At 32.9% G+C, this 26,380-nt stretch overlaps 1 protein-coding gene across 3 annotated transcripts in view; it reads left to right on the top strand.

The window, feature by feature from the left end:
• Positions 1–7,979, top strand: part of LOC105257885 (NAD-dependent protein deacetylase sirtuin-2) — a 16,890-nt gene extending 8,911 nt beyond the window's left edge. For 2 of the 3 annotated variants that reach the window (XM_025410910.1, XM_025410911.1), the window contains exons 6-7: positions 3,629–3,821; positions 7,498–7,720. In XM_025410910.1, coding sequence (XP_025266695.1) covers positions 3,629–3,821; positions 7,498–7,566 — 262 coding nt within the window. In that variant the 3' untranslated portion in view covers positions 7,567–7,720. Of the gene's footprint in view, positions 1–3,628; positions 3,822–7,497; positions 7,721–7,824 lie in introns of those variants that run through there. The other variant, XR_003123136.1, reaches the window with a different exon arrangement.
• Positions 7,980–26,380: the final 18,401 nt, after the last annotated feature.

The raw sequence follows: 26,380 nt of genomic DNA, 5'->3' as shown, positions 1-26,380 counted from the left end.
CATCATACATTATACATGAATATAATTAAAAATGTTTAACTTGTGGTAATTTTATAGTGTGGAATAAATATGTATGAAGATAGGAGATGCTATTATTGCATTGTGCGGCTTAAGCACGACATAGGTATAGCGTACATAATGCTTAAACATTTATCTTTTTTAAAAGGAAGTAAAAAAGTAAGCGCAAGCTACATGTGCCAGTTATGAAAAACTATTATATATATATATATATATATATATATATATATACATATATACATATATGCATATATATACACACACACACAGGGTGTCCTATTTTAAAAGTTCCACCCTCATAACTTTTTTAATTTTAATTGTAGAAAAATATGTTTCAGTCAAAAGTTATATGGCTTGAAGGGGGACATAAGATGTGTCATTAGTTTGACATTGAAGAGTCACCTGAAGGTCACGTGAAGGTCATATCCAACTTTTTAAATGCGACATCCTATATGCTTTTACATGTTCTTATAGTTCATCTCGAGAGCTTTCCAAACACTATAATTAGTTTTCATTAAGTATTTTCCGAGTTATGAGAATTGAAATCATTCCTTAATTTTACATAAACCGTAATATATCTAGTAAAATATTCATTTTTCGATTATCTTGCCTTAATACTTTTATGTATAAAATAATGGGAGGAATCAATTGGTGTAAAGAAAACACAGTTATTTTTAAGAAAAAATATGTAATTTGCAATTAACAATTACATATTTTTTCTTCGAAACAATTATGTGTTTTTTTTTTACACCAATTGATTCCTTTCATTATTTTGTACATAAAAGTATTAAAGCAAGATAATCGAAAAATGAATATTTTACTAGATATATTACGGTTTATGTAAAATTAAGAAATGATTTCAAGCTTGACTCGGAAAGTACTTAATGAAAACTAACTTAATTATTAACTTAATTATAACTTAATAGTGTTTTGGAAAGTTCTCGAGATGAACTATAAGAACATATAAAAGCATATAGGGTGTCCCATTTAAAAAGTTGGATGTGACCTTCAGGTGACTCTCTTCAATGTCAAACTAATGACACCATCTTATGTCCCCCTTCAAGCCATATAATTCTTGTGTGAAACATTTTTTTCTATAATCAAAATTTAAAAAATTATGAGAGTGGAACTTTTAAAATGGGACACCCTGTGTACGTGTATATATATATATATATATATATATATATATGATTAAAATGGGTCACGGTATATATATATATATATATATATATATATATATATATATATATACAGGGTGACCCATTTTAATTTTCCCAGCCAAATATTTCGGAAAATAATGAAAAATCGAAAAAATGTTTCAGACAAAAGTTGTATGGTTTCTAGGGGGACATAAGATGCACCATTGGTTTGACCTTGAAGAGTTATTTGAAGGTCACATGAAGGTCACCTCAATCTTTTCAAATGGCACCTCCTATTTTTTATTACATATTCTTGTAGCTTATCTCGAGAGCTTTCCAAAACACTATAATTAAGTTAGTTTTCATTAAGTACTTTCCGAATTATGAGGCTTGAAATTATTTCTGAATTTTACATAAACCATAAAATATCTTGTAAAATATTCATTTTTCGATTATCTTACCTTAATACTTTTATGTACAAAATAATGAGAGGAATCAATTGGTGTAAAGAAAACATAGTTATTTTTAAGAAAAAATATGTAATTTGCAATTAACAATTACATATTTTTTTTAAACAACTATGTGTTTTTTTTACACCAATTGATTTCTCTCATTATTTTGTACATAAAAGTATTAAGGCAAGATAATCGAAAAATGAATATTTTACTAGATATATTACGGTTTATGTTAAATTAAGAAATGATTTCAAGCCTCATAACTCAAAAAGTACTCAATAAAAAAATATTTTATTATAGTGTTTTGGAAGGCTCTCGAGATAAGCTACAAGAATATGTAATGAGAAAATGTAGGTTCCATTTAAGAAATTGAAGGTGACCTTCAAATAACTCTTCAAGGTCAAACCAATGGTGCCATCTTATGTCTCCCTAGAAACCATACAACTTTTGTCTGAAACATTTTTTCGATTTTTTATTATTTTCCGAAATATTTGGCTGGGGAAATTAAAATGGGTCACCCTGTATATATATATATATATACACAGGGTGTCCCAGATCACCCGTTCATCCCTTTCAAAATGAAAATGAATGACTTTTATCAAAAATCGCGAACAATTTTTAAGTAAATTTTAAGTAATTTTTAAATAAATCGGGTACGCTCTATCAAATGGTGATATTTTCAACTTTCGATTCCGACCGAAAATACGGCATCCAGATCGGAAGTTGAATTTTTTAGGGGAACACATGGTACTTTTTATTATAGATTCGAATTGTACGTGAAAGAATATGAAACTTTTGTATTTAACGTTTTCTCTGAAAGTGCCTCTGTCAATCTTAACATTTGAAATCATTATTTCATCACAGTTACTTTCAAGGTCAATTTTAAGATTGATAGAGGCACTTTCAGAAAAAACGTTTGATAGAAAAGTTTCTTATTTTTTTACGTACAATTCAAATCTGTAATAAAAGGTACCACCCTAAAAAATTCAACTTCCGATCCGAATGACGTATTTCCGGTCGGAATCAAAAGTTGAAAATATTACCATTTGATAGAGCATACTCGATTTACTTAAAAATTATTTGCGATTTTTGATAAAAGCCATTTATTTTCATTTTAAAAGGAGTGTACGAGTGGTGTGGGACACCTTGTATACAAGGTGTTCGGAAATTCAACCGACAAATTTTTGAGAGATTGTCGAGGGCACCATAAGAATCATTTTTTGCAAATGCCTGGGGTCGTGTCATTACATCGCTATGGCATACGGAATGTTCGAAAGAATCGGGACCTCGAAATATCACAAAAAATAGAAGTTTTACAAAAAATTGTTTCAAACAAAAGTTGTAGGGTGTAAAAAGGTCTATTTACATGTATTTGACCTTGGATGACGTCGTCAAGGTCACAACAAGGTCACCTTGAATTTTTGAAATGGAATTCTCCACCTTTTATTGCATATTCTTGTAGATTATCTCGAGGGCTTTCCAAAACACTATAATAAAATATTTTTCTCTCAAGTACTTTTTGAGTTATAAGGCTTAAAATCATTTCTTAATTTTACATAAATCATAAAATATCTTGTTTGTAAAATATTTAATAAAATATTTTTCTCTCAAGTACTTTTTGAGTTATAAGGCTTAAAATCATTTCTTAATTTTACATAAATCATAAAATATCTTGTAAAATATTTATTTTTCGATTATCTTACCTTAATACTTTTATGTACAAAATAATGAGAGGAATCAATTGGTGTAAAGAAAACACATAGTTGTTTTGAAGAAAAAAATATATAATTTGCAATTAACAATTACATATTTTTTCTTAAAAATAACTATATGTTTTCTTTACACCAATTGATTCCTTAGCGTTATTCCTGATTAAAAATCGAGTCCAAAAGTCTTTAACCATTTTTTTCTTTAACATATTAATATTCTTTAACATATACCTATATATATATATATATATATATATATATATATATATATATATATATAATATGTTAAAAATTATTTTTTTTTAAGAGTGCGAACTACTTGTCCACGTCTGCTTATCAACAATGAAAAAGTAGGTATGCAAGATCGTTTATCACGGTTCTTAGGACTACGACAAGGTTTAATGTTTGATACCAAGAGTGCGCAAGGAGGACGCGATATAGCTTGGCTGGGTGATTGTGACACTGGTTGTCAACTGTTGGCAGATAAACTTGGCTGGGGGGTAAAATTTTTATATTTATATTTTTATGGCTTATTTTGTTTTGCTGTCACGTCCTGATAACTCCGATTCCGTGAAACAAGCAATTCCAATGATTTTGAGGACGTTCTACAGAACATTATGAGTTCTTACAATAAAGGGGATAAAACTCAAGAATAAATAGCTGCTTAGAGTTTGATTTTCTTCGCTAGAATAAGAAAGAAATATGGCGATATTTAAATTTTTAAGAGAAATTTATATATATATTGTTTATGTTGATGTGCATTTAAAATTTTTATTTTTAATTAAATTAATCTAATAGTATGTCATAATTATTTGTCATAGTTATGTCCTAGTTATGTCCTATTTACGCTTTAATTTACGCTGGAATTGAATCGAAATAAATCTAATCTATAAACTTCTAATCTTCTAAGACTAGTCTAATCTTCTAATCTTCTTTTCTTGTTATAGAAGCGTTTTTTTATGTTTCTAAAATTGAGTGGCAACTGTAGCATTATGTATCGAAATTTTAGGAACGAATTCTTTGAACTATTCTAAGATTTAAGAAAAAGATTTTTGCAAACAGGTTTGAGTAGTCTTTCAAAAGAAAATTTTCTATGAATATATATCAGTTTCATTTTCTAAATGCAATGCTTGCAAGATTGCGTCTTACATTTTAGTTAATTATAGTTATATTTATAATACTTTATCGTAATTTATATAATACTTTACCTATATATATATATATATATATATATATATATATATATATATATATATATATATAGGTAAAGTATTATATAAATTACGATAAATAAAAGAAGTAATTAAAAACGACCACACTGGCAAATTTTTTATCAAAGTGAATCACGATGTTTCGACTATGGTTTTCCTTTTCGCGTGAACTACAAAAAATTATTTCCAGAATTACACAAAAAAAATAAATTACATTGATTTTGAAATAAAAAATGAGCGGCAAGTTAAATACATACAATAATTTAGTTAACTATTCTATCGTGAGAAATAAGGAAATCACTTCGTCAAAATTATCATGTCAACCGTCTCCATCAACACACAGAGAAAGACTAGACAACCTTTATTAGTCTATCATAAATATTGTCTAAATTTTCAGTGTCCTTTTGTAAATTGATCGTGTTGTCAAACTTTTTTATAAAAAACATTTCGGCGATTTCTCTCTTTCTTACGTGTTCCACATTATGTAAAATAACCGGTAATGACCAATCGAAGTCATGAAATTCAACTTTATGTTTACTGATAACAGAAAAATTACTTTCGTGCACTTTTATGTTGTTGCGATGTTCTTTTACACGAGTGCTTACATGTCTTTTTGTTTGGCCAATATATGACTTGTTACAATTTTTGCAGTCTAATTTGTAAACGACTTCCGTCATGTTATTAGTAAACAGCCTATCTTTACCACGTTTAATTAATGCGTTAAGTTTTTTAGGCACATTGTAAACGATATTAAGACCTACATTTTTAATCGATAGTCCGTTATATAACGTGCAATACATCGCGCAATACATTCACGATATACTAAAGATTTCGATCTTGGAACCTAAATCTCATATTAAGGATGGATGTTTGCCAGCATTTTGAAAATATAAGTTTATCAGGGATGACGAAATAATGATTTTTCTCGATGTTACTGCATTGCTCACTAATATTCCCAAAGATTTAGTTTTAAGTGCGGTCACTAAACGTTGGAATCACATTGCCTCTAACAAGAAATTCAACTTATCTCAGTTCTTATACGCGATTGAAACGGTTCTGGACTCCACTAGTTTTTCATTTAATGGACAATTCTACGAACAAATTTTTGGTAGTCCTATGGGTTCCCCCCTGTCACCTATTCTGGCAGATATCGATGGATGACTTGGAAACGCATTGCTTAAGTCAACTAAGTTTTAATGTTCCGATGTATTATAAGTATGTTGATGACATTTTTACCATTGTTCCACGCTCAAAAGTTGAAGCGATAAAATCGACCTTTAATAATTACCATCAACGCTTATCATTTACGCATGAAACCGAGTCTGATTCTTGATCAGTTTTCTTGACACGATTGTTATCCGATCGGATGGTTGTCTTTTTATTGATTGGTACAGGAAACCCACCTATTCCAATAGATATACTAATTTTTATTCTAAACATCCGTTCCAATATAAAATGAACACCATTTACAATCTTGTTGACCACGCTATTTTATTGGCAGATACTCGATTTCATTCCAAAAATATTGATATCGTTAAGCAGATTCTTTCCAACAATTGCTTTCCAAATCATATTATTAACCGTTATGTACAAAAAAGACTATTTTTTAAAACACCATGATAACGCGAATATGGACAATGAATCCGACAATGCAGTTACATCTTCGTACATTTCCTTGCCATTTGTGGAGGGCTTGAGTAGTGAAATTGGCCGCGTTTTTAAAAATGTAGGTCTTAATGTCGTTTACAATGTGCCTAAAAAACTTAACGCATTAATTAAACGTGGTAAAGATAGGCTGCCTACTAATAACATGATGGAAGTCGTTTACAAATTAGACTGCAAAAATTGTAACAAGTCATACATTGACCAAACAAAAAGACATGTAAGCATTCGTGTAAAAGAACATCGCAACAACATAAAAGTGCACGAAAGTAATTTTTCTGTTATCAGTAAACATAAAGTTGAATTTAATCATGACTTCGATGGTCATTACCGGTTATTTTACATAATGTGAAACACGTGAGAAAGAGAGAAATCGCCGAAATGTTTTTTATAAAAAAGTTTGACAACACGATCAACTTACAAAAGGACTGAAAATTTAAACAATATTTATGATAGACTAATAAAGGTTGTCTAGTCTTTCTCTGTGTGTTGATGGGAGACGGTTGACATGATAATCTTGACGAAGTGATTTCCTTATTTTTCACGATAGAAAAGTTAACTAAATTATTGTATGTATTTAACTTGCCGCTCATTTTTTATTTCAAATTCAATGTAATTTACTTTTTTTGTGTAATTCTGGAAATAATTTTTTGTAGTTCACTCGAAAAGGATCAAAACCATGGTCGAAACGTCGTGATTCACTTTAATAAAAAATTTGCCTGTGTGGTCGTTTTTAATTACTTCTTTTATTTTATTTACTGGCGACCTTCAAGAGTTTAATGTTATTTTTATACGATAAATAACTTTTTTAAAAATTTATAATAGACATTTATCATAGTTTTTACATAATTAGATTTTTAATTTTTTTGAACGCAATTTATACGATTTTATATCATTTCTATATCGAACGGATACAATAAGACTACAATCTATATAATAAAAGAAATACACGTTTAAAAGTTTATACCTTCAAATCGATCTTCATTTTTTTAAGATTCTCGCTTAAGGTATCTCACGTAGACGATTTATACATATATATATATATCTTTCTCAGATTCGCACCTTATTATAGGTTGCATATAAGAATATATCTCTTAGTTTCTTATATATATTTCTCATCGCCTATTGAATATGGAGAATAATGAGAAAATAAAGAAAAATTTTCACGCGATATAGGAGTCGCTAGACGTGACATCATATAGAATTAATATCTGCATGTTTTGATATTTTTATTTTTGTTTAAATATAAATAAAATTTGCTTTTATATGTGTAATATAGATAATAAAGAATTTATAATTTTAGGATGAATTGCGTATTCTTATGCAAAAAGAACATGATAATTTGGATGTAAAAAATCGAAACGACAATTAATTGGGAATAATTGAATATTATATAATGAGGAAAAGTTTTTCCTCTAAGAAGAAGTCATTTTATTGACATATTATTTTATCTCAAAAATGTACTAATACAAAATTTTAGTTAAGGTAGGTAACAAAAACTGTTATTCTTAAAAATTAAATAATATCTACAATACAATCAGTTAAATATGTATATGTGTGATTATTTTATTATTTCTCTTATAAGTAAATAATTAAACAATAATAATATTAATGTGCAATTTTAATTTAGCATTAGGAATTACCGATTCAGCCTTTCCTAATCCATTATTTATTGTCGAACTGTATAAGAAATTCAAAATACATAAACGCTAATGGGTTTTATGGTAAAATCATTCAACATGGAAATTAGAATATAGAGGAATATTTTATTTTTATGGATATTAAATGTTTTATTTATGATTCTGGAAATAACCATTAAATAAAAAGTATTACGATGGTGGTCTATATTTATTCTGTAGTTTTATATTATTCTTTATTCATAAATTTAATACTTGTTAAATTTATTGTGCTTCTGATTAGGATGTGGGAACATCGTTGGATAATTAAGAAATTCGCGAACTATCAATGGTAGCTAAATATTTATTGTAGTTTATTTGTAATTATAATAATTTATTTTTTATTTTATAAAAACAAAACTATACTTTATACTTTCTTGTAGCTTTATACGCGATGTGAAATTTATATTTTTCATTTTCTTATCGTGTGTCAAGTGGTTCTCGTTTAAGGCTCCGGGTAGTCCACCGCGGCCATCTTTAAATCGTGACGTCTATATGATTCTGGAAATAAATTAAATAAAAAGTATTACGATGGTGGTCTATATTATTCTGTAGTTTTATATTATTCTTTATTCATAAATTTAATACTTGTTAAATTTATTGTGCTTCTGATTAGGATGTGGGAACATCGTTGGATAATTAAGAAATTCGCGAACTATCAATGGTAGCTAAATATTTATTGTAGTTTATTTGTAATTATAATAATTTATTTTTTATTTTATAAAAACAAAACTATACTTTATATTTTCTTGTAGCTTTATACGCGATGTGAAATTTATATTTTTCATTTTCTTATCGTGTGTCAAAGTGGTTCTCGTTTAAGGCTCCGGTAGTCACCGCGGCCATCTTTAAATCGTGACGTCATAAGCGAGAAAGGACACCCTGATTTATATTGCGATTGACATCTAAATAAAATCATATTTGAATGAAATAAGACTACAAATCTCTTCAGCACACCTGTAAAAATGGACAGATACTAATCCTTTCCTTTCATAATTTATAAATAGCCGTAAATTGAGTCCGAAATGAAGCCTTGAAAATGCGAAAAAACACGCGATTTGACAGCTGTCGAAAGGAGAGGAAAATGTTACTTTCTAAAGTTTATTCCTTATACAGCTTAATATCCGTCCATTTTTACGTTTCCTTTATACATTGCACACCACAACACTAGCACAAAGCAAATAATTATGAAATGGGACGCAATGTAAATTGGGCTGTCATTTCTCGCTTACAAGGCCATTATTCACGCCTTATACTTCATCGATTTATAGCAGTGAGGCACTGCATGAGAATTTTGACATGTGGGTAACGTATGGGTAATATGTCGATACCATGTAGGTAACGTAGAAATATTTATACATAATGAGGCCCTTGTACAATGCCAAGCAAGAGAAATAGGAATAGGGAAGAATATAGGAAAGAGAGAGAGGAAAGATATTATTTATTATAATAAAAATAATTAATATTAAAATCTATTTCATATGAAATACGATATTTTATTAATATTATTATTTTATATAATATTATAATTATTATTGTATATATTATTATATATTATTATATATATTTTTTAATATTTTAATATGAATAATTAAAAATGAAAACTGGCCCAGATTCAGATCCTCGTCCTCTCCATCCTCTTCTTCCTTCTCTCCATCTTCCACCTTTCCATCCTCCTCTCCAGTCTCCTGTACTGTCTCTTCTCCAGTTTCCTCTCCATCTTCCACTTTTCACTCTTGTTAAGTAATGTACACAGCAAACGTAGCAATTAAAAAATTAAATTAAATTTACAAAATAGAAATAATTTTAAAACTTTTTGTATATATTTAAAAATACATACTTTTTATTTCTTTCCTTTAATTTTGTTCCTCCTCTTTTCTTCTTCTTTTCCTTCTCTTTTGTTTCATTTTCTTTATCTTCGTCTTCATTAGTCGACTCTTCTTCTACACTCATCTCATTTTCTTCTTCATCCTTTCTTCTTTCATCTTTTCTTTCTCTCTCTATGCTCTTTTTCCAATCTGCAAATTCAATCATGTCGTTTATTAAATGTTTTATTTACAGGACTTTAATTTAAAGAATACTCTAACAAAAAAAGAAAATAATCTAAAAAGAAAACGATACATGTTATATATATATATATATATATATATATATATATATATATATATATACAGGGTGACCCATTTTAACTTAGGCAGCCAAATAACTCGAAAAATAAGCACACTACGAAAAAATGGTTAGAATCAAAATTTCGTCATTTCGAAGGGGACATACAATGACGTTAAAATCAGCCCCCCACCCCTCCCCCTGGGCGGTGAAGGGGGGCAAGTTTGAAATCTTAAATGGGAACCCCTATTTTTCATTGCATATTCTTGTAGCTTATCTCGAGAGCTTTCCAAAACACTATAATTAAGTACCTTTTTATTAAGTACTTTTTGAGTTATAAGGCTTGAAATAATTTCTTAATTTTACATAAACCATAAAATATCTAGTAAATCATTCATTTTTCGATTATCTTACCTTCATACTTTTATGTACAAAATAATGAGAGGAATCAATTGGTGTAAAGAAAACACATAGTTGTTTCTAAGAAAAAATATGTAATTTGCAATTAACAATTCCATATTTTTTCTTAAAAACAACTGTATGTTTTCTTTACACCAATTGATTCCTCTCATTATTTTGTACATAAAAGTATGAAGGTAAGATAATCGAAAAATGAATGGTTTACTAGATATTTTATGGTTTATGTAAAATTAAGAAATTATTTCAAGCCTTATAACTCAAAAAGTACTTAATAAAAAGGTATTTAATTATAGTGTTTTGGAAAGCTCTCGAAATAAGCTACAAGAATATGCAATGAAAAATAGGGGTTCCCATTTAAGATTTCAAACTTGCCCCCCCTCACCGCCCAGGGGGAGGGGTGGGGGGGCTGATTTTAACGTCATTGTACGTCCCCCTCGAAATGACGAAATTTTGATTTTAACCATTTTTTCGTAGTGTGCTTATTTTTCGAGTTATTTGGCTGCCTAAGTTAAAATGGGTCACCCTGTATATACAGGGTTGGGCAAAAGTCCGGAAACGGTCAAATATCTCGAAAAGGATCAACTATAGCGAAAAATTGTAAATAGCAAAGTTGTAGGGCTTAAAAAAATGTACCTAATGATGACTAAAAATTTTACTTTGAGTGGAGGACGAAGATCATATAAAAGTCAAATTGAATTTTTTAAATGGAACCCCCTATTTTTCATTGCATATTCTTGTAGCTTATCTCGAGAGCTTTCCAAAACACTATAATTAAGTACCTTTTTATTAAGTACTTTTTGAGTTATAAGGCTTGAAATAATTTCTTAATTTTACATAAACCATAAAATATCTAGTAAACCATTCATTTTTCGATTATCTTACCTTCATACTTTTATGTACAAAATAATGAGAGGAATCAATTGGTGTAAAGAAAACATACAGTTGTTTTTAAGAAAAAATATGGAATTGTTAATTGCAAATTACATATTTTTTCTTAGAAACAACTATGTGTTTTCTTTACACCAATTGATTCCTCTCATTATTTTGTACATAAAAGTATGAAGGTAAGATAATCGAAAAATGAATGGTTTACTAGATATTTTATGGTTTATGTAAAATTAAAAAATTATTTCAAGCCTTATAACTCAAAAAGTACTTAATAAAAAGGTACTTAATTATAGTGTTTTGGAAAGCTCTCGAGATAAGCTACAAGAATATGCAATGAAAAATAGGGGGTTCCATTTAAAAAATTCAATTTGACTTTTATATGATCTTCGTCCTCCACTCAAAGTAAAATTTTTAGTCATCATTAGGTACATTTTTTTAAGCCCTACAACTTTGCTATTTACAATTTTTCGCTATAGTTGATCCTTTTCGAGATATTTGACCGTTTCCGGACTTTTGCCCAACCCTGTATATGTCAATTGAATAGTTCAACGACGTCGTCAAATTAACTTGAAACTGTGAATTAACTACTTCTACGACACTGTATACTTTTGACGACATTGTTTATATCTAGTGATTTTGACAACAGTAAAAAAAATTAAAAACGCTAACAAAAAGAATAAAGAAGTAAAGAAGCTATAAACTATTTTTACACACTTATATTTTCTTTATTTTTTTATGTTATAAAAACAGTAAAGATGATAATATAATACTTTCTTGAACAAATTCAGTTGATAGTTTTTTCGCTATATTGAGTACAGTCAGCATAACTAATGTTTGTTTTAAAAAAACTACAAAGGAGCACTTTACTGCAGTTTCCAAATTTTATTTAAATATGTTCTGTATCTTGTAGTTTTGATAAGTCGAACACAAATACTTTCTGTAACTGTAAAGGATTCGACCAATCGCGTTGTTTGATTCGTATGCACTTCCGTATCAAGCTTAATATGTAATATTTATTATTATTATCAATATTTGTTTTTTGTTCTTTATATTTTTGTGCAGAGATTTTTACAAAACCAAGGATCTTAATGTTCGTATCAAACTACACAGATTGAAGATTAAAATTGAAATTAAAGATTGAAGTTTTGCTAATCAGGACAAACTTTTATCTCTTTTTGTTTCGATTAGTTAAATTTCATCATTAATCTTCTATCTTCAATTTTTAATGCGTAATCTAATATAGGCTTAAGGGCCATTCCAGAATGCGTTGTAAATACTCCATTTCCAATTGCGCAGTTACGAACATTTTTCACTGGTCTCACAGCGTACGAATCATTGGCTGCGGTCAGAGAAATGCTGAGGATGCTTTGAAGCGTTCAACTGAATAATCAGATAAATAAATCTTTATTCTTTTTATCCTGATTTGTCAATCAAATGTTTAAAAACATTCATAACGTTACTTTGATTAAGCGGGAAGCACAGACTTTTACGTAAGCGCATAACCATAAGCATAAGGAAATTGATTGGTCCATTTTCTTAAGTATATATTTATGGACCAATCAATTTCTTTATCGCTCTAATCGCTCTTTTCTCGAATTGTTGTTCAATTTCTTTATGTTTATGATTATGCACTTATGCAAAAGTCTATGGTTCCTACTTTAGGTCATGTCTACAATAGGTAATCTAAGTCCTAAGCTTAAGAAATTGACCAATCACAGTCGAGTATTCTCTTCATACTTGACTGTGATTGGTCAATCTCTTAAGTCTTACGCCTTAAAATCTCAATGTAGAAAGAGTCTTAAGCGGAGTCTACAATGAGATTTTAAGGAGACTTAAGGCGTAAGACTTAAGAAATTGACCAATCACAATTGAGTATTCTCTTAATACTTGACTATGATTGACTCAATTTGCTTAAGACTAACGACTAATGACTTATTGTAGAATGGCCCTTAAGGATCGTCTACAATGGCCGTAACATAAGGTTGTAAGGCCGTAGTCGTAAGAAATTGACCAATCTCAGTTGAAGTTCAGGAGAATAATCAACTGTGATTGGTCAATTTCTTACGATTACAGCCTTACAACCTTATGCTACAGCCATTGTAGACGACTCTTAAGGGCCATTCTACAATGAGTCATTAGTCGTTAGTCTTAAGCAAATTGACCAATCACAGTCGATTATTTTCGAAATAATCGATTATAATTGATCAATTTGTTTACGACTAACGATTAATGACTCATTGCAGAATGGGCCTAAAGGTTGAAGCACATAAAATTGCAGGAGCATATAATCATAAGCATAAAAAAATTAATTGGTTCACAAATATATGCATAAGAAAATAAACCAATCAATTTTCTTATGCTTATGGTTATGCGCTCCTGCAATTTTATGCTTCCACCTTAACGCATTGCTATGTCCTGCAGAAGCCTTAGAGCCATCACATATGAAATTGCATAACTACATATGCATAACGTAAGACCATATGAACCAATGAGCATCGAGTATTATGTTATGTAAATCATGGCCCTTTCCACCTTTAAGGCCATCACACACAAAATTGCATAGCTGCATATGCATAGCATAAGATCATATGGACCAATGAGCATCGAGTATTAAGTCGCCATATTGATTTACATAACATAATATTCGATACTCATTGGTCCATATAATCTTATGCTATGCATATGCAGCTATGCAATTTTGTATGTGATGGCCTTTAAGGTGAAAGCACATAAAATTGCATGGGCGCATAACCACAAACATAAAGAAATTGATTGGTCTACAAGTATATGCATAAGAAAATGAATCAATCAATTTCTTTATACTTATGGTTATACGCCTATGCAATTTTATGTGCTTCCATCTTTATGAATACAGTCGGGAAGAACAAAAGGATTTCTTATGGATGTAAGAATTACATTCATAAGATTCCTTTAACTCGATTCAGTCAAACACTCAAAACATCCTCAGCGTCTTCTCGACCGCAGCCATTATTGTGTATCAAACATCAAACCTGATATTGTAAATACTTTCGAGATTTTTCCTCCTACAAAACGATATTAAGTAAGTATTTTTTGCTAATATGAAAAAGCTTTGATACTTTAGTAATGAGAGAAAATTCTTAAATATAAAGGTCGCAGCACACACTTTTGCATAAGCGCATAACCATAAGCATAAGAAAATTGATTGGTTCATTTTCTTATGCATATACTTGAGGACCAATCAATTTCCTTATGCTTATGGTTATGCGCTTATGCAAAAGTGTGTGCTGCGGCCTTAACAAGACACATAACTAGAAATGAGTATTTTCTGTTATATCTTCATAGTTTATAAGTGTACATAGATGCAATATAAACCTAATAATTTTCCATTCATTAATCAATATCTTATACTTACAGTGGGATATTTATGCTAGAAATAATGCATTTTTGGATCTACGCATGTTAGGCATGTTTGTTTAACTATTAAACAACTATAGTATGGTAATGTTTTTAAGTATTGTGTTTTTTTGATTGTTTATTTAACCTAACTTAAGGGAAGATTAAATTATAATGATAAAAGTAGAAAGAGTATTAAAATATTCCTAATATTATTAAAGTTAATAATATTAAAGTTGGGTTGACGGCACATACCAAATTAAATACATACCAAAAAAAAGGAAAGAATTATGACCATAACAATTATAAAGGTAAGATTGCTGTATGAACAAGATCTTAATGTTATGTGTTGCCTACTAATAGATAATATTTATTAGATAATATTTATTTTATATATTATATTTATTTTTATTCTAGGCAGGCAAAAGTAATAGATTAGCTATAATTTGCAAAACACATCCAGCTTGCATCAAATGTTGAAAGAAATCCATTTACAAAGCACGAGAATCTTTTAAGCGAGAGTTCAATATTATAGTCTCCGCTAATAGAATCTTGTGATTTGTAATGAAATGCTCAACGCTCATTCACTAAAGTACAGTGTCTGATGAAGTAATAATGATAATTTTGTATTGAATGATATTGTTAACGTGTTAGAAGATTGAAAAAAGATTTGTATTACTACTCAATTGATAAATACATCAACAAAAACAAATTAGTATATCCAAGTGCAGCATATTGTATATTATCTGTACCACAAAGGAAAAATCTTATAATATTTTGTTTTTAATCGATTTATCATCTTTACACACAATTACATTAAAATGTATATAAACACTATTTTTGAAAGAAATAATTCTGTATCAATGCGATAATTATATTTGTAATAATTATACACGAAAATTTACATTTATATACTGTGTCACGGACGACTTCCGCGAAAACGGTATCGGATAGTCGCAGTCGGGATCAGGATTCGCGATTTCGGATAGGCAAGCTAAATGATCAGGCGCGGTGTTCAGAGAAAAAGAAAATGTCTTTATTAAAAAAAAAAAGAAAAGAATACAAAGATGTGGGTGCAGTATAAATGAATAAATTCAGGAGCGTGTGTGCGTAAATATGAGAACGTGTATTTATAAGTGCGAGAATACGTGTGTATAAATGCGAGAGCCTGTGTATGCAAATGCGAGAACGTGTGCAGCGTGACTTTCGGTATGAGTTTTGCGCGTGAGAATCAATCGAGGGCAGCGGTATCCGGGGTACAATCGGTAGCTCGGTATTGTTTATATAAAAGCGGTAGCTCGGTAGCGTTTATGCGGTAATTCGGTATCGTTAGTATAGTTCGGTAGAACGGTATCGTTTATATATAATGCGGTAATTCGGTATCGTCAATATATCGCAAAATTCGGGAATCGGAATGCGTTTAAAGCCCGTCGTATATACCAGCGCGTCAGCTGTGTTGTTATTTTGATTGAGGGCAATGCCCTCGCGAGTCGCGTATCTCGGCTCGTATAACGGTCTATATTTGAGATGTTCGGATTTCGCTTTGATTTAAATTAATTGTTTTCTAAACTTTTTCGCGGGGGATGGATGTCGCGGGATTTCGCCGTGCGAACGAGAACACTCGTCGGAGGCAGCTCTGCTCTCTACCTCCTGATATTTTGCAACGGCGGTATGGTGGCGGGATGTGTTGCCGGGGTCGAGATTTCTCGATGGTGCCGGAGTACTCTCCAGCGCGGTTTTCCTTAGGCAGAGTAATTCGAGTCTAGGAAGCGCGGCCCTAAGTTCGAAACTGAGAAAACTCAGCTGAGGCAGAGTACGCTCTACCTTTTGTTCGGGGCTCGGCTGGCTTTGCTTCTAGGAATGGATCGTGATCTGGATTATTGGCTTGAAGTAAGCGGAATCGGGATCTGTCTCTAGATTTACTCGAGGGCCTTTTTATACCCCGGCTAATTAGTCTCGCGCCGGCGTACAAAACAGGTGCCCCCCACCGAGAGATTAAAAACGGTAACGGTACGGGATTTTTATCCGAGGTAAATCGGGCGCCTTCGGCTTTCCTCGGTTCGGTTTTAATCCGTTCGAAATGTTTGAACTTTAACGGAAATTCGGCGCGGTGCGCCTCTGCCTTTGCTCGGCGGATCTTTTCCCGGGCGGTAGCTTCGTTCCGGGAATTCGTAACGTGCACTGGGGGTGCATCGTTACAACTGTCTTATATAATGCATATATGTACAGGGTGTTGCATCTACATACAGCTCATTATGACGGGTTGCCCATACTAGCAGGCGCGCAAGATCGTTCATAATTGCATAGCTTTGGCGGCACAATCAGTAGCAAATTTTTTCAATAAAATTCGTAGCAAATTGGGATACAAATATGACGGACTTTCGTAGCAATAAGTTAAAATAAAAGCCGAAGTTCCATCATTAAACACATTAAAACGTGACTTCTTGCGATCGAAATGTCGTGAAGATGTCATAGATGATCATAGATGCGTGTTAAAACAATCGATTGATAAAACAACGCAAATTTCACGCCATTTATTTTAATCGCCATTTCATCCGTAACTGTTCGCAAGAAGTCATGTTTTAATGTGTTTAATGATGGAGCGTTACACAAACGAAGAATTAGCAAACATGTTGCTTATTTATGGAGAATGCCATAAAAATCAAAGACAAGCCGCTGCTCTCTATGCACAACGTTATCCAAATAAGCGACACCCAGGACATGGATTTTTTCGAAGTTTATTTGTTAGACTTTGTCAACATGGAATGTTACATGCTCCAAAACGTCGATTGCATGTATCGCAACGAGCTGAAGCAACAATTAATGCAGTAAGAGAAGCTGTTATTGCTAATCCACATACAAGTACGAGAAGTATTGGACATGAACTACAATTGGATCATACTAAAGTCCACAGAATGATGATGATGAAGACGAAGATGTAATCATCAACATTGAAGAGGAAGATATTATTATCGTTGATGAGGACATTGAAGAGGTTGTTATAGTCGAAGATGGAAATCAAATGGATGTCGATGGCTCTGAGGAAGAATCCGAAGAGGAGGAAATACCATCCTTAGTGGATTCAGATTATGCCAGTGATAATGATGAAGAATTAAGACTGAAAAAATATAAACATTTAAACGTGATGGAAATAAATAATCTGGATGTTACTATAAAAATGTGTCGCATTAAATATTATTATTACGATATGGAAGAAGGAACTAAGTATTGTTCCGATTGTTTTTTAAGATTAGCATCATCATTTCACAACGTATACTCCGTTCGAAAACATAAAACGGATTATTGTGCTCTATTAATGGGCACTTATTGCAAAGAGTGCAAGAAAAATTTACATCAAATATTACCATGCAATATGTGCCCCATTTGCACAAATTAAATAAATGGATAACATTGTAAGTATTATTTTTATATTAAATAAATTATTATAAAATAATTATTAAAATCTAATGAAATGTGTCTTTTTTCTGTTACAGGAGCGGAAGTCCCTCAACCCGACACATCGCTCCTTCCAGGAGTGACCATCCCCTGACCCCCAAATTATTTTTATTATAATATATTTCATATTATTATTATATTTTATATTTTATATTATTATATTATATTATTATATTTTATATTTAAATCGTAAAAATTATAATCATAATTTTAAGCACACACACACACACACACACACACACACACCACACACACACACACACACACACCACACACACACACACACACACACACACACACACACACACACACACACACACACACACACACACACACACACACACACACACACACACACACACACACACACACACACACACACACACAAAATGTATAAACACACACACACACACACACACACACACACACACACACACACACACACACACACACACACACACACAAAATGTATAAAAACACACACACATTTTTAATAAATTTTATTTAATTTTAATTGAGAAAAAAAAATCTAATTATTTACGCGCCTCTCCTTGCGTTCCCATCCCTGCGTTAGTTATAAGCATCGCGATATCGTTCTCTCTCGTGCGTTAATCTTAAGTCTATCTTTCACGATTAGAATTAGTAATCTCTCTCGCACGTGCTAGTTGTAAGTCTATCTCTTTCTCTCATGCTTAGAATAAGTAATCTCTCGCGCTATGACACAGAAAAAATGTATAACAGATTTTAAAATAAATGTTGTTTCAATAAAAAATGTGATTATTTACGCGTCTCTCCTTGAGTTCCGTCCCTTGCGCTATCTCTCTCTCGCGCACTAGTTATAAGTATCGTGATATCTCTTTCTCGCACGCGTTGTCTTCGCGCTATCGTTCTCTCTTTCGCGCGCTAATTGCAAGTCTCGCGATATTATCGTTCTCTCTTGTACATGTCGTTTTCGCGCTATCGTTCTCTCTCTATTCATATACTCGTTGCTCACTTACCTTTGCGTCGTCCTTCTCCCACCTATACGTCATCCTTGTCTCACGTTAACGCCATCCTTGTCACACACTGTCCTCTTCTCACACACTTTGCACTGTCCTTTTCTCATACGTAGCGCTGTCCTTCTCACACCACCGTCCATCGCTCGCGCCGCGGATCCCCCTTCACCTCGCGGACCCCCTCGTCCATCGGTCGCGCCGCGGATCCCCCTTCACAGCGCGGATCCCCTCGTCTATCGGTCGCGCCGCGGATCCCCCTTCACCTCGCGGACCCCCTCGTCCATCGGTCGCGCCGCGGTTCCCCCTTCCCCGCGCGTGACGTCACCCACGGCGCGCCGCGGTTCCCCCTTCCCCGCGCGTGACGTCACTCCCCCCGCACCGCGGTTCCCCTCGCGCCTCACCCCCCCTGAGAGGTCCTGGATTAGAACTCTCCTATAACAACTACTTATGCATTATACGAACATATATGCATTATACTACATATATAAATGTAAACCTTTAAATATAATTATCATATTAAAACAGGATTATTTCTTTGAAAAATAGTGTTCATATGTACATTCTAATGTAATTGCAAAGGTGATAAATTAAAAGTAAGAAAATATTATAAGATTTTTCTTTTGTGGTACAAATAATATACAATATGCTACATTTGAGTATGCTAAAACACTCTTCACTGATGTATAAGTGAATAACAAAATATTTACTTAATTTTTTAACACATTAACAGTATAAAAATTTATTATTGCTTCAAGGTACCACAAATTAATGAATAAGCGTTGATCATTCCATTACAGATCACAAGACTCTATTAGTGGAGACTATAATAGTGAACTCTCACTTAAAAGATTCTCGTGCTCTGTAAATGGATTTCCAGACATTTAATGCAAGCTGGATCCCTGTTTTGCAAATTTGAGCCAATCTATTATTTTTGCCTATATAAAATAAAAAGAAACATGATATGTAAAATAAAAACATGATACATAAACTAAACATTATATAATATTAATAAGTAGCAGGACTAAGATCTTGTTCGTACAGCAATCTTACCTTTATAATAGTCATCATCACAATTTAGTCTTTTTTTAAGTTAAATGAACAGACAGAAAACAATACCTAAAAACATTATTTCATACTTTAGTTGCACAATAATTATTTTAGCACGTGTAGACTCAAAAAGGCATTATTTCCATAAATATTTAATTGTAAATATTTAATTATAAAAAAAAGAGATTGATTAATGAATTGAAAATTATTAGGCCTATGTTCCATATACTATACTCTTATATATTATATTCTTATCACTGTGAAGATCTAAGAGAAAATATTCGTTTATAATTGTAATGTGTCTGATTACATATAAACTAAGAACTTGTCTTACATTACTAAAATACCCAAGCATTTTCTTATTAGCAAAGACTACCTACTCAATATTATTTTGTAGGAAGAAAATCTCGAGAAAGAAAGCTTAGAAATATATCGTGTTACATACACGATCATGAGATATTTAGATACTGAAATACGCGAGGTTAGAATATCTGTCATATATGTCATGATGTAAAGGCCATTCTACAATGGCCGTAGCATAAGATTGTAAGCCGTAAGACTCAAGAAATTGACCAATCACAGTCGAGTATTCTCTTAATACTTGACTGTGATTGGTCAATTTCTTGAGTCTTACGGCTTACAATCTTATGCTACGGCCATTGTAGAATGGCCTTAAGACCCATTCTACAATGAGTCGTAAGTCGTAAGTCATAGGTTTATTTAAAAAATAATCAACCATGATTGGTCAATTTGCCTACGACTTACGACTTACGACTTACGACTAATTGTAGAACGGGCCTAAGGCCGGGTCTACAATAAACAATTTAAGCCTCAAGCTTTAAGAGATTGACCAATCACAATCAAGTATAAAAAGAATACTTGGCTGTGATTGGTTAATTTCTTAAAGCTTAGGGCTTAAATTATCTATTGTAGATCGGGACTGAAGGTCGTCTACAATGGCCGTAGAATAAGATTGTGAGCCGTAATCGTAAGAAATTGACCAATCACAGTTAATTATTCTCTTGAACTTCAAATGGGATTGGTCAATTCTTATGCTTGGTCCACAACCTTGCTTTAAGTGACGGAGTCATAAGAAATTAACCAACCACAGTTGAATGTGCCCAGCTAGCATACTTTCGTCATTTTGACGTGATATTCTGGTCATTCTCTGACTAAAAATGACGTGTTAAATGACGTATTTATAACCGAAAAATGACGGATTAATGTCACAGATAATTGACGTCACTATAAAGACGTTATAAAAACGTTATTTTATGACGTTATAAAGACGTTAAATGTTAAATGAAAATCAATTTAAATATATGATTAATACTATTTATAATACTATTATATTTATAATACTATTTATTGCATAAGATAAAAAATATTATATAAAAACACCAACATTTATACATACACATATACATATATAATAAACTATATTAATAATTAAATACTATAACAGTACAAAAATGTAACATTTATTACATTTTTGTATTGTTATAGTATCTATAATTATTAAATAATTTATTATGTATGTGTATATATATATATATATATATATATATATATGTTTGTGTTTTTATACAATATTTTTTACCTTATACAATAAATAGTAGTAATCATATGTAATAAATCAAATATAATAAATATGTTTCATTTTTTTGTATTGTTAATATCCCACAGGGCACAAAGACGTCTAAAAGACGACTAAAACTGGACATAATTTCGTCAAAGACGTCTTTTAGTTAGAGACAATAGTCGACTAAAAGTCGGTTCATGACCCGAATTTAGTCACTAATCTGTCAAGCCAAAAGATGACTAAAAGATAACTAAAAGACGAGTAAATCTGTACATTTTCGGTCGTCTTTAAGACATCTTTTTATTAGGTTTTTAAAGACTTATTTAAGACATCTTTTAGTCGTCTTTTAGACATAATTTAATCGACTTTTACTCGTCTTTTCGTCGACTATATTATTAGACTAAAAGACGTCTTAATTTGAATAGACATATGTCGAGTTTTAGTCATTTTTGAAACTGCTTTGTACTATATGGATATTAAGTTAGGATAGATAGGTACACTACTCAAAAAAATTAAAGGAACAAAAAATTTTAAAAATTTTTTGGGTCATTTTTGAAGCGCTGTAACTTCTAGACAAATGATCGTACAGAAACGAAAAAAAAAGCATTTCGAAGCTTGAAATCTCTAGTTTACAAGCCTTACATTGAAAAATTTTTTTGGAGCTTCCGTCGAAGAGCAAACAAAAGAAATATGTCGAAACAAAAATTTTCGAAATTTCTTTTCAACTTTAAATGCATCCACGGACTTGAAAAAATTTTTTGGGACTTTTTCAATACCAAGGTCAGAAAGCCTGATCATTTAGCTTTAATTCGCTTTTTGAACGAACTCTGTACGACCATTTGTTCCGATGATATCGACGATTGAGTGAAAAGTGACCATTTTGTCTTTAATCTCTGATATCTCATGAACCAATAACGCTACAGGAAATCTAAGGACGGTTCTGAAAACTTGAATAAATTCTCTAAAAGCACTGTTCATTGCGTTTGAAGAAAAAAATTTTTTTTCACCTCTCACATTGGTTTGAAAAAAGTACAAAAAAGTGACTTTTTTTGCTTTTTCAGTGAAGCTACTGCACTTTTGCAAATAATCACAAAAAGGCTAATGTTTTCAAGTTTTTTTTAAGCTTAATGTATCCCCAATAGCCCTGTAAAATTTCAATGCGATCGGTTCATTCGTTTTTCTTTCCCGAATGATCAAACTTTTGAAAAAAATTAAAGGAACACGTTTATCACCCTAAAACATCAATTAATGATTATCAACATGGAAAAAACATTTTTTTTCCTGTTTTTCCTCTACGATTTCACATTCATCACTTGTGAAATTTGGAAAAAAAAAATTTCTAAAAAATTTTTCAAAATTCTTTTTTTCTCATTTCTTTATCAAATTTGACCGCCACCATTAGCATTACCCAAAGCGTACCACGTGGAGGTTGGATGGTCGGATTTACGCTTCTTGTGTGTTTGTGTGTGTGTGTGTGTGTGTGTGTGTGTTTGCGATTCTTAAGGATGTGAGACCCCACGGCTCGTCAGTTCCGCGGTATTTAATGACTCCAAACTCAATCCCTAAGATGTGTGTTCGTGCGTGTGATGTTAATATCGGGTGTTGCCACCTCTTGCACGAATCACTGTCCTCAATCGCTCTGCCATATTGATGCATCGTCTTATCGCTGCCATTGGAATAGTCCGCCAGATGCGCTGAAGTGCTCGTTCCAATACAGCTATAGTCTGCAAACCCGGATACTCCCGTCTCAATCGGCGTCCCATCATATCCCAGACATGTTCAATTGGATTTAAATCAGGACTCATTGCTGGATGCCCCAAGACTGTGATTTGATTATCTGCTAAAAACTGTCTTGTGATGTTAGCCGTGTGAGGGCGAGCATTATCCTGCATGAGTATAAATCCTCTTGAACGTTCTCGGAGAGGCAAGACGATGGGTTCGAGAATTTGATCGATGTATCGCCTAGCATTCAAATTCCCTCGGATTATCACTAACGGGGTACGCCTCCATCGTGAAACTCCACCCCAAACCATTACCGATCCTCCATTGAAGGCGACAATAGGTTGAACAAAGTTCTGCTGAAAACGTTCCCCACGACGACGCCAAACTTGAGGTCGTCTATCGTTACCGAATAGGCAAAACCTAGACTCGTCTGTGAACAAGACATTACTCCATCGCCGTGTACTCCATGGCAAATGTTGACGTGCGTAAGCTAAGCGAGCTTGGCGATGTCTTACATTCAATATGGGAACACGGTTTGGATGTCTTGCTTGCAGTCCCGATTCACGATGACGATTTCTAACCGTTTGGTCTGAAATGTTACGCTGTTGTTGTTGTCCTGGTTGTTGCCGTTGTTGTTGTTGATAACGTCGATTGGGAAAGTGCCGAGCAATAGAATTTGCATGAGCAAACGGTTCTCTCCGAACGTGCCGAATAATTCGTCGATCGTCCCGTGGGGTAGTCACACGACGTCGACCTTGTCCAGGTCGACGACTGTATGCCGCAGTTTCTTGATAACGCGTGTAGGCGCGATGCACAACGGACTGACTAACACCCATCATGTTACTTACTTCGCGAAAACGATAACCTTCCTCGACGAGAGTCACTAGCCGAGCGACTTCGGGTTCTGATAAATGCCGTCTTGGCATGATTGAGAAAAAAAAGACTAAAAGTTTATTAAAAAATTTTCAGTCTTTTTTGATAAAAAAAAGTGTAGTTTTGAAAAAAACTGTTTTTAGGATCACCTGTAAGATTTGCAAGCTAAAAAATATTGTTTACCAAATAACCTTTCGAATGCGTAAACACTCAGCGGGAAACAGCTTAGGGTATACTGTATACTGTATACAGTACTACACACTTTTTTATCAAAAAAGACTGAAAATTTTTTAATAAACTTTTAGTCTTTTTTTTCTCAATCATGCCAAGACGGCATTTATCAGAACCCGAAGTCGCTCGGCTAGTGACTCTCGTCGAGGAAGATTATCGTTTTCGCGAAGTAGGTAACATGATGGGTGTTAGTCAGTCCGTTGTGCATCGCGCCTACACGCGTTATCAAGAAACTGCGGCATACAGTCGTCGACCTGGACAAGGTCGACGTCGTGTGACTATCCCACGGGACGATCGACGAATTATTCGGCACGTTCGGAGAGAACCGTTTGCTCATGCAAATTCTATTGCTCGGCACTTTCCCAATCGACGTTATCAACAACAACAACGGCAACAACCAGGACAACAACAACAGCGTAACATTTCAGACCAAACGGTTAGAAATCGTCATCGTGAATCGGGACTGCAAGCAAGACATCCAAACCGTGTTCCCATATTGAATGTAAGACATCCCCAAGCTCGCTTAGCTTACGCACGTCAACATTTGCCATGGAGTACACGGCGATGGAGTAATGTCTTGTTCACAGACGAGTCTAGGTTTTGCCTATTCGGTAACGATAGACGACCTCAAGTTTGGCGTCGTCGTGGGGAACGTTTTCAGCAGAACTTTGTTCAACCTATTGCCGCCTTCAATGGAGGATCGGTAATGGTTTGGGGTGGAGTTTCACGATGGAGGCGTACCCCGTTAGTGATAATCCGAGGGAATTTGAATGCTAGGCGATACATCGATCAAATTCTCGAACCCATCGTCTTGCCTCTCCGAGAACGTTCAAGAGGATTTATACTCATGCAGGATAATGCTCGCCCTCACACGGCTAACATCACAAGACAGTTTTTAGCAGATAATCAAATCACAGTCTTGGGGCATCCAGCAATGAGTCCTGATTTAAATCCAATTGAACATGTCTGGGATATGATGGGACGCCGATTGAGACGGGAGTATCCGGGTTTGCAGACTATAGCTGTATTGGAACGAGCACTTCAGCGCATCTGGCGGACTATTCCAATGGCAGCGATAAGACGATGCATCAATATGGCAGAGCGATTGAGGACAGTGATTCGTGCAAGAGGTGGCAACACCCGATATTAACATCACACGCACGAACACACATCTTAGGGATTGAGTTTGGAGTCATTAAATACCGCGGAACTGACGAGCCGTGGGGTCTCACATCCTTAAGAATCGCAAACACACACACACACACACACACACACACACACACACACACACACAAACACACAAGAAGCGTAAATCCGACCATCCAACCTCCACGTGGTACGCTTTGGGTAATGCTAATGGTGGCGGTCAAATTTGATAAAGAAATGAGAAAAAAAGAATTTTGAAAAATTTTTTAGAAATTTTTTTTTTCCAAATTTCACAAGTGATGAATGTGAAATCGTAGAGGAAAAACAGGAAAAAAATGTTTTTTCCATGTTGATAATCATTAATTGATGTTTTAGGGTGATAAACGTGTTCCTTTAATTTTTTTCAAAAGTTTGATCATTCGGGAAAGAAAAACGAATGAACCGATCGCATTGAAATTTTACAGGGCTATTGGGGATACATTAAGCTTAAAAAAAACTTGAAAACATTAGCCTTTTTGTGATTATTTGCAAAAGTGCAGTAGCTTCACTGAAAAAGCAAAAAAAGTCACTTTTTTGTACTTTTTTCAAACCAATGTGAGAGGTGAAAAAAAATTTTTTTCTTCAAACGCAATGAACAGTGCTTTTAGAGAATTTATTCAAGTTTTCAGA

Source organism: Camponotus floridanus, unplaced genomic scaffold, assembly GCF_003227725.1.
Source record: "Camponotus floridanus strain SB8 unplaced genomic scaffold, Cflo_v7.5 scaffold104, whole genome shotgun sequence".
Lineage (NCBI taxonomy): Eukaryota > Metazoa > Arthropoda > Insecta > Hymenoptera > Formicidae > Camponotus > Camponotus floridanus.
Note: the sequence above shows the minus strand (reverse complement) of the source record. Positions and strands in the feature narration are given on the sequence as shown.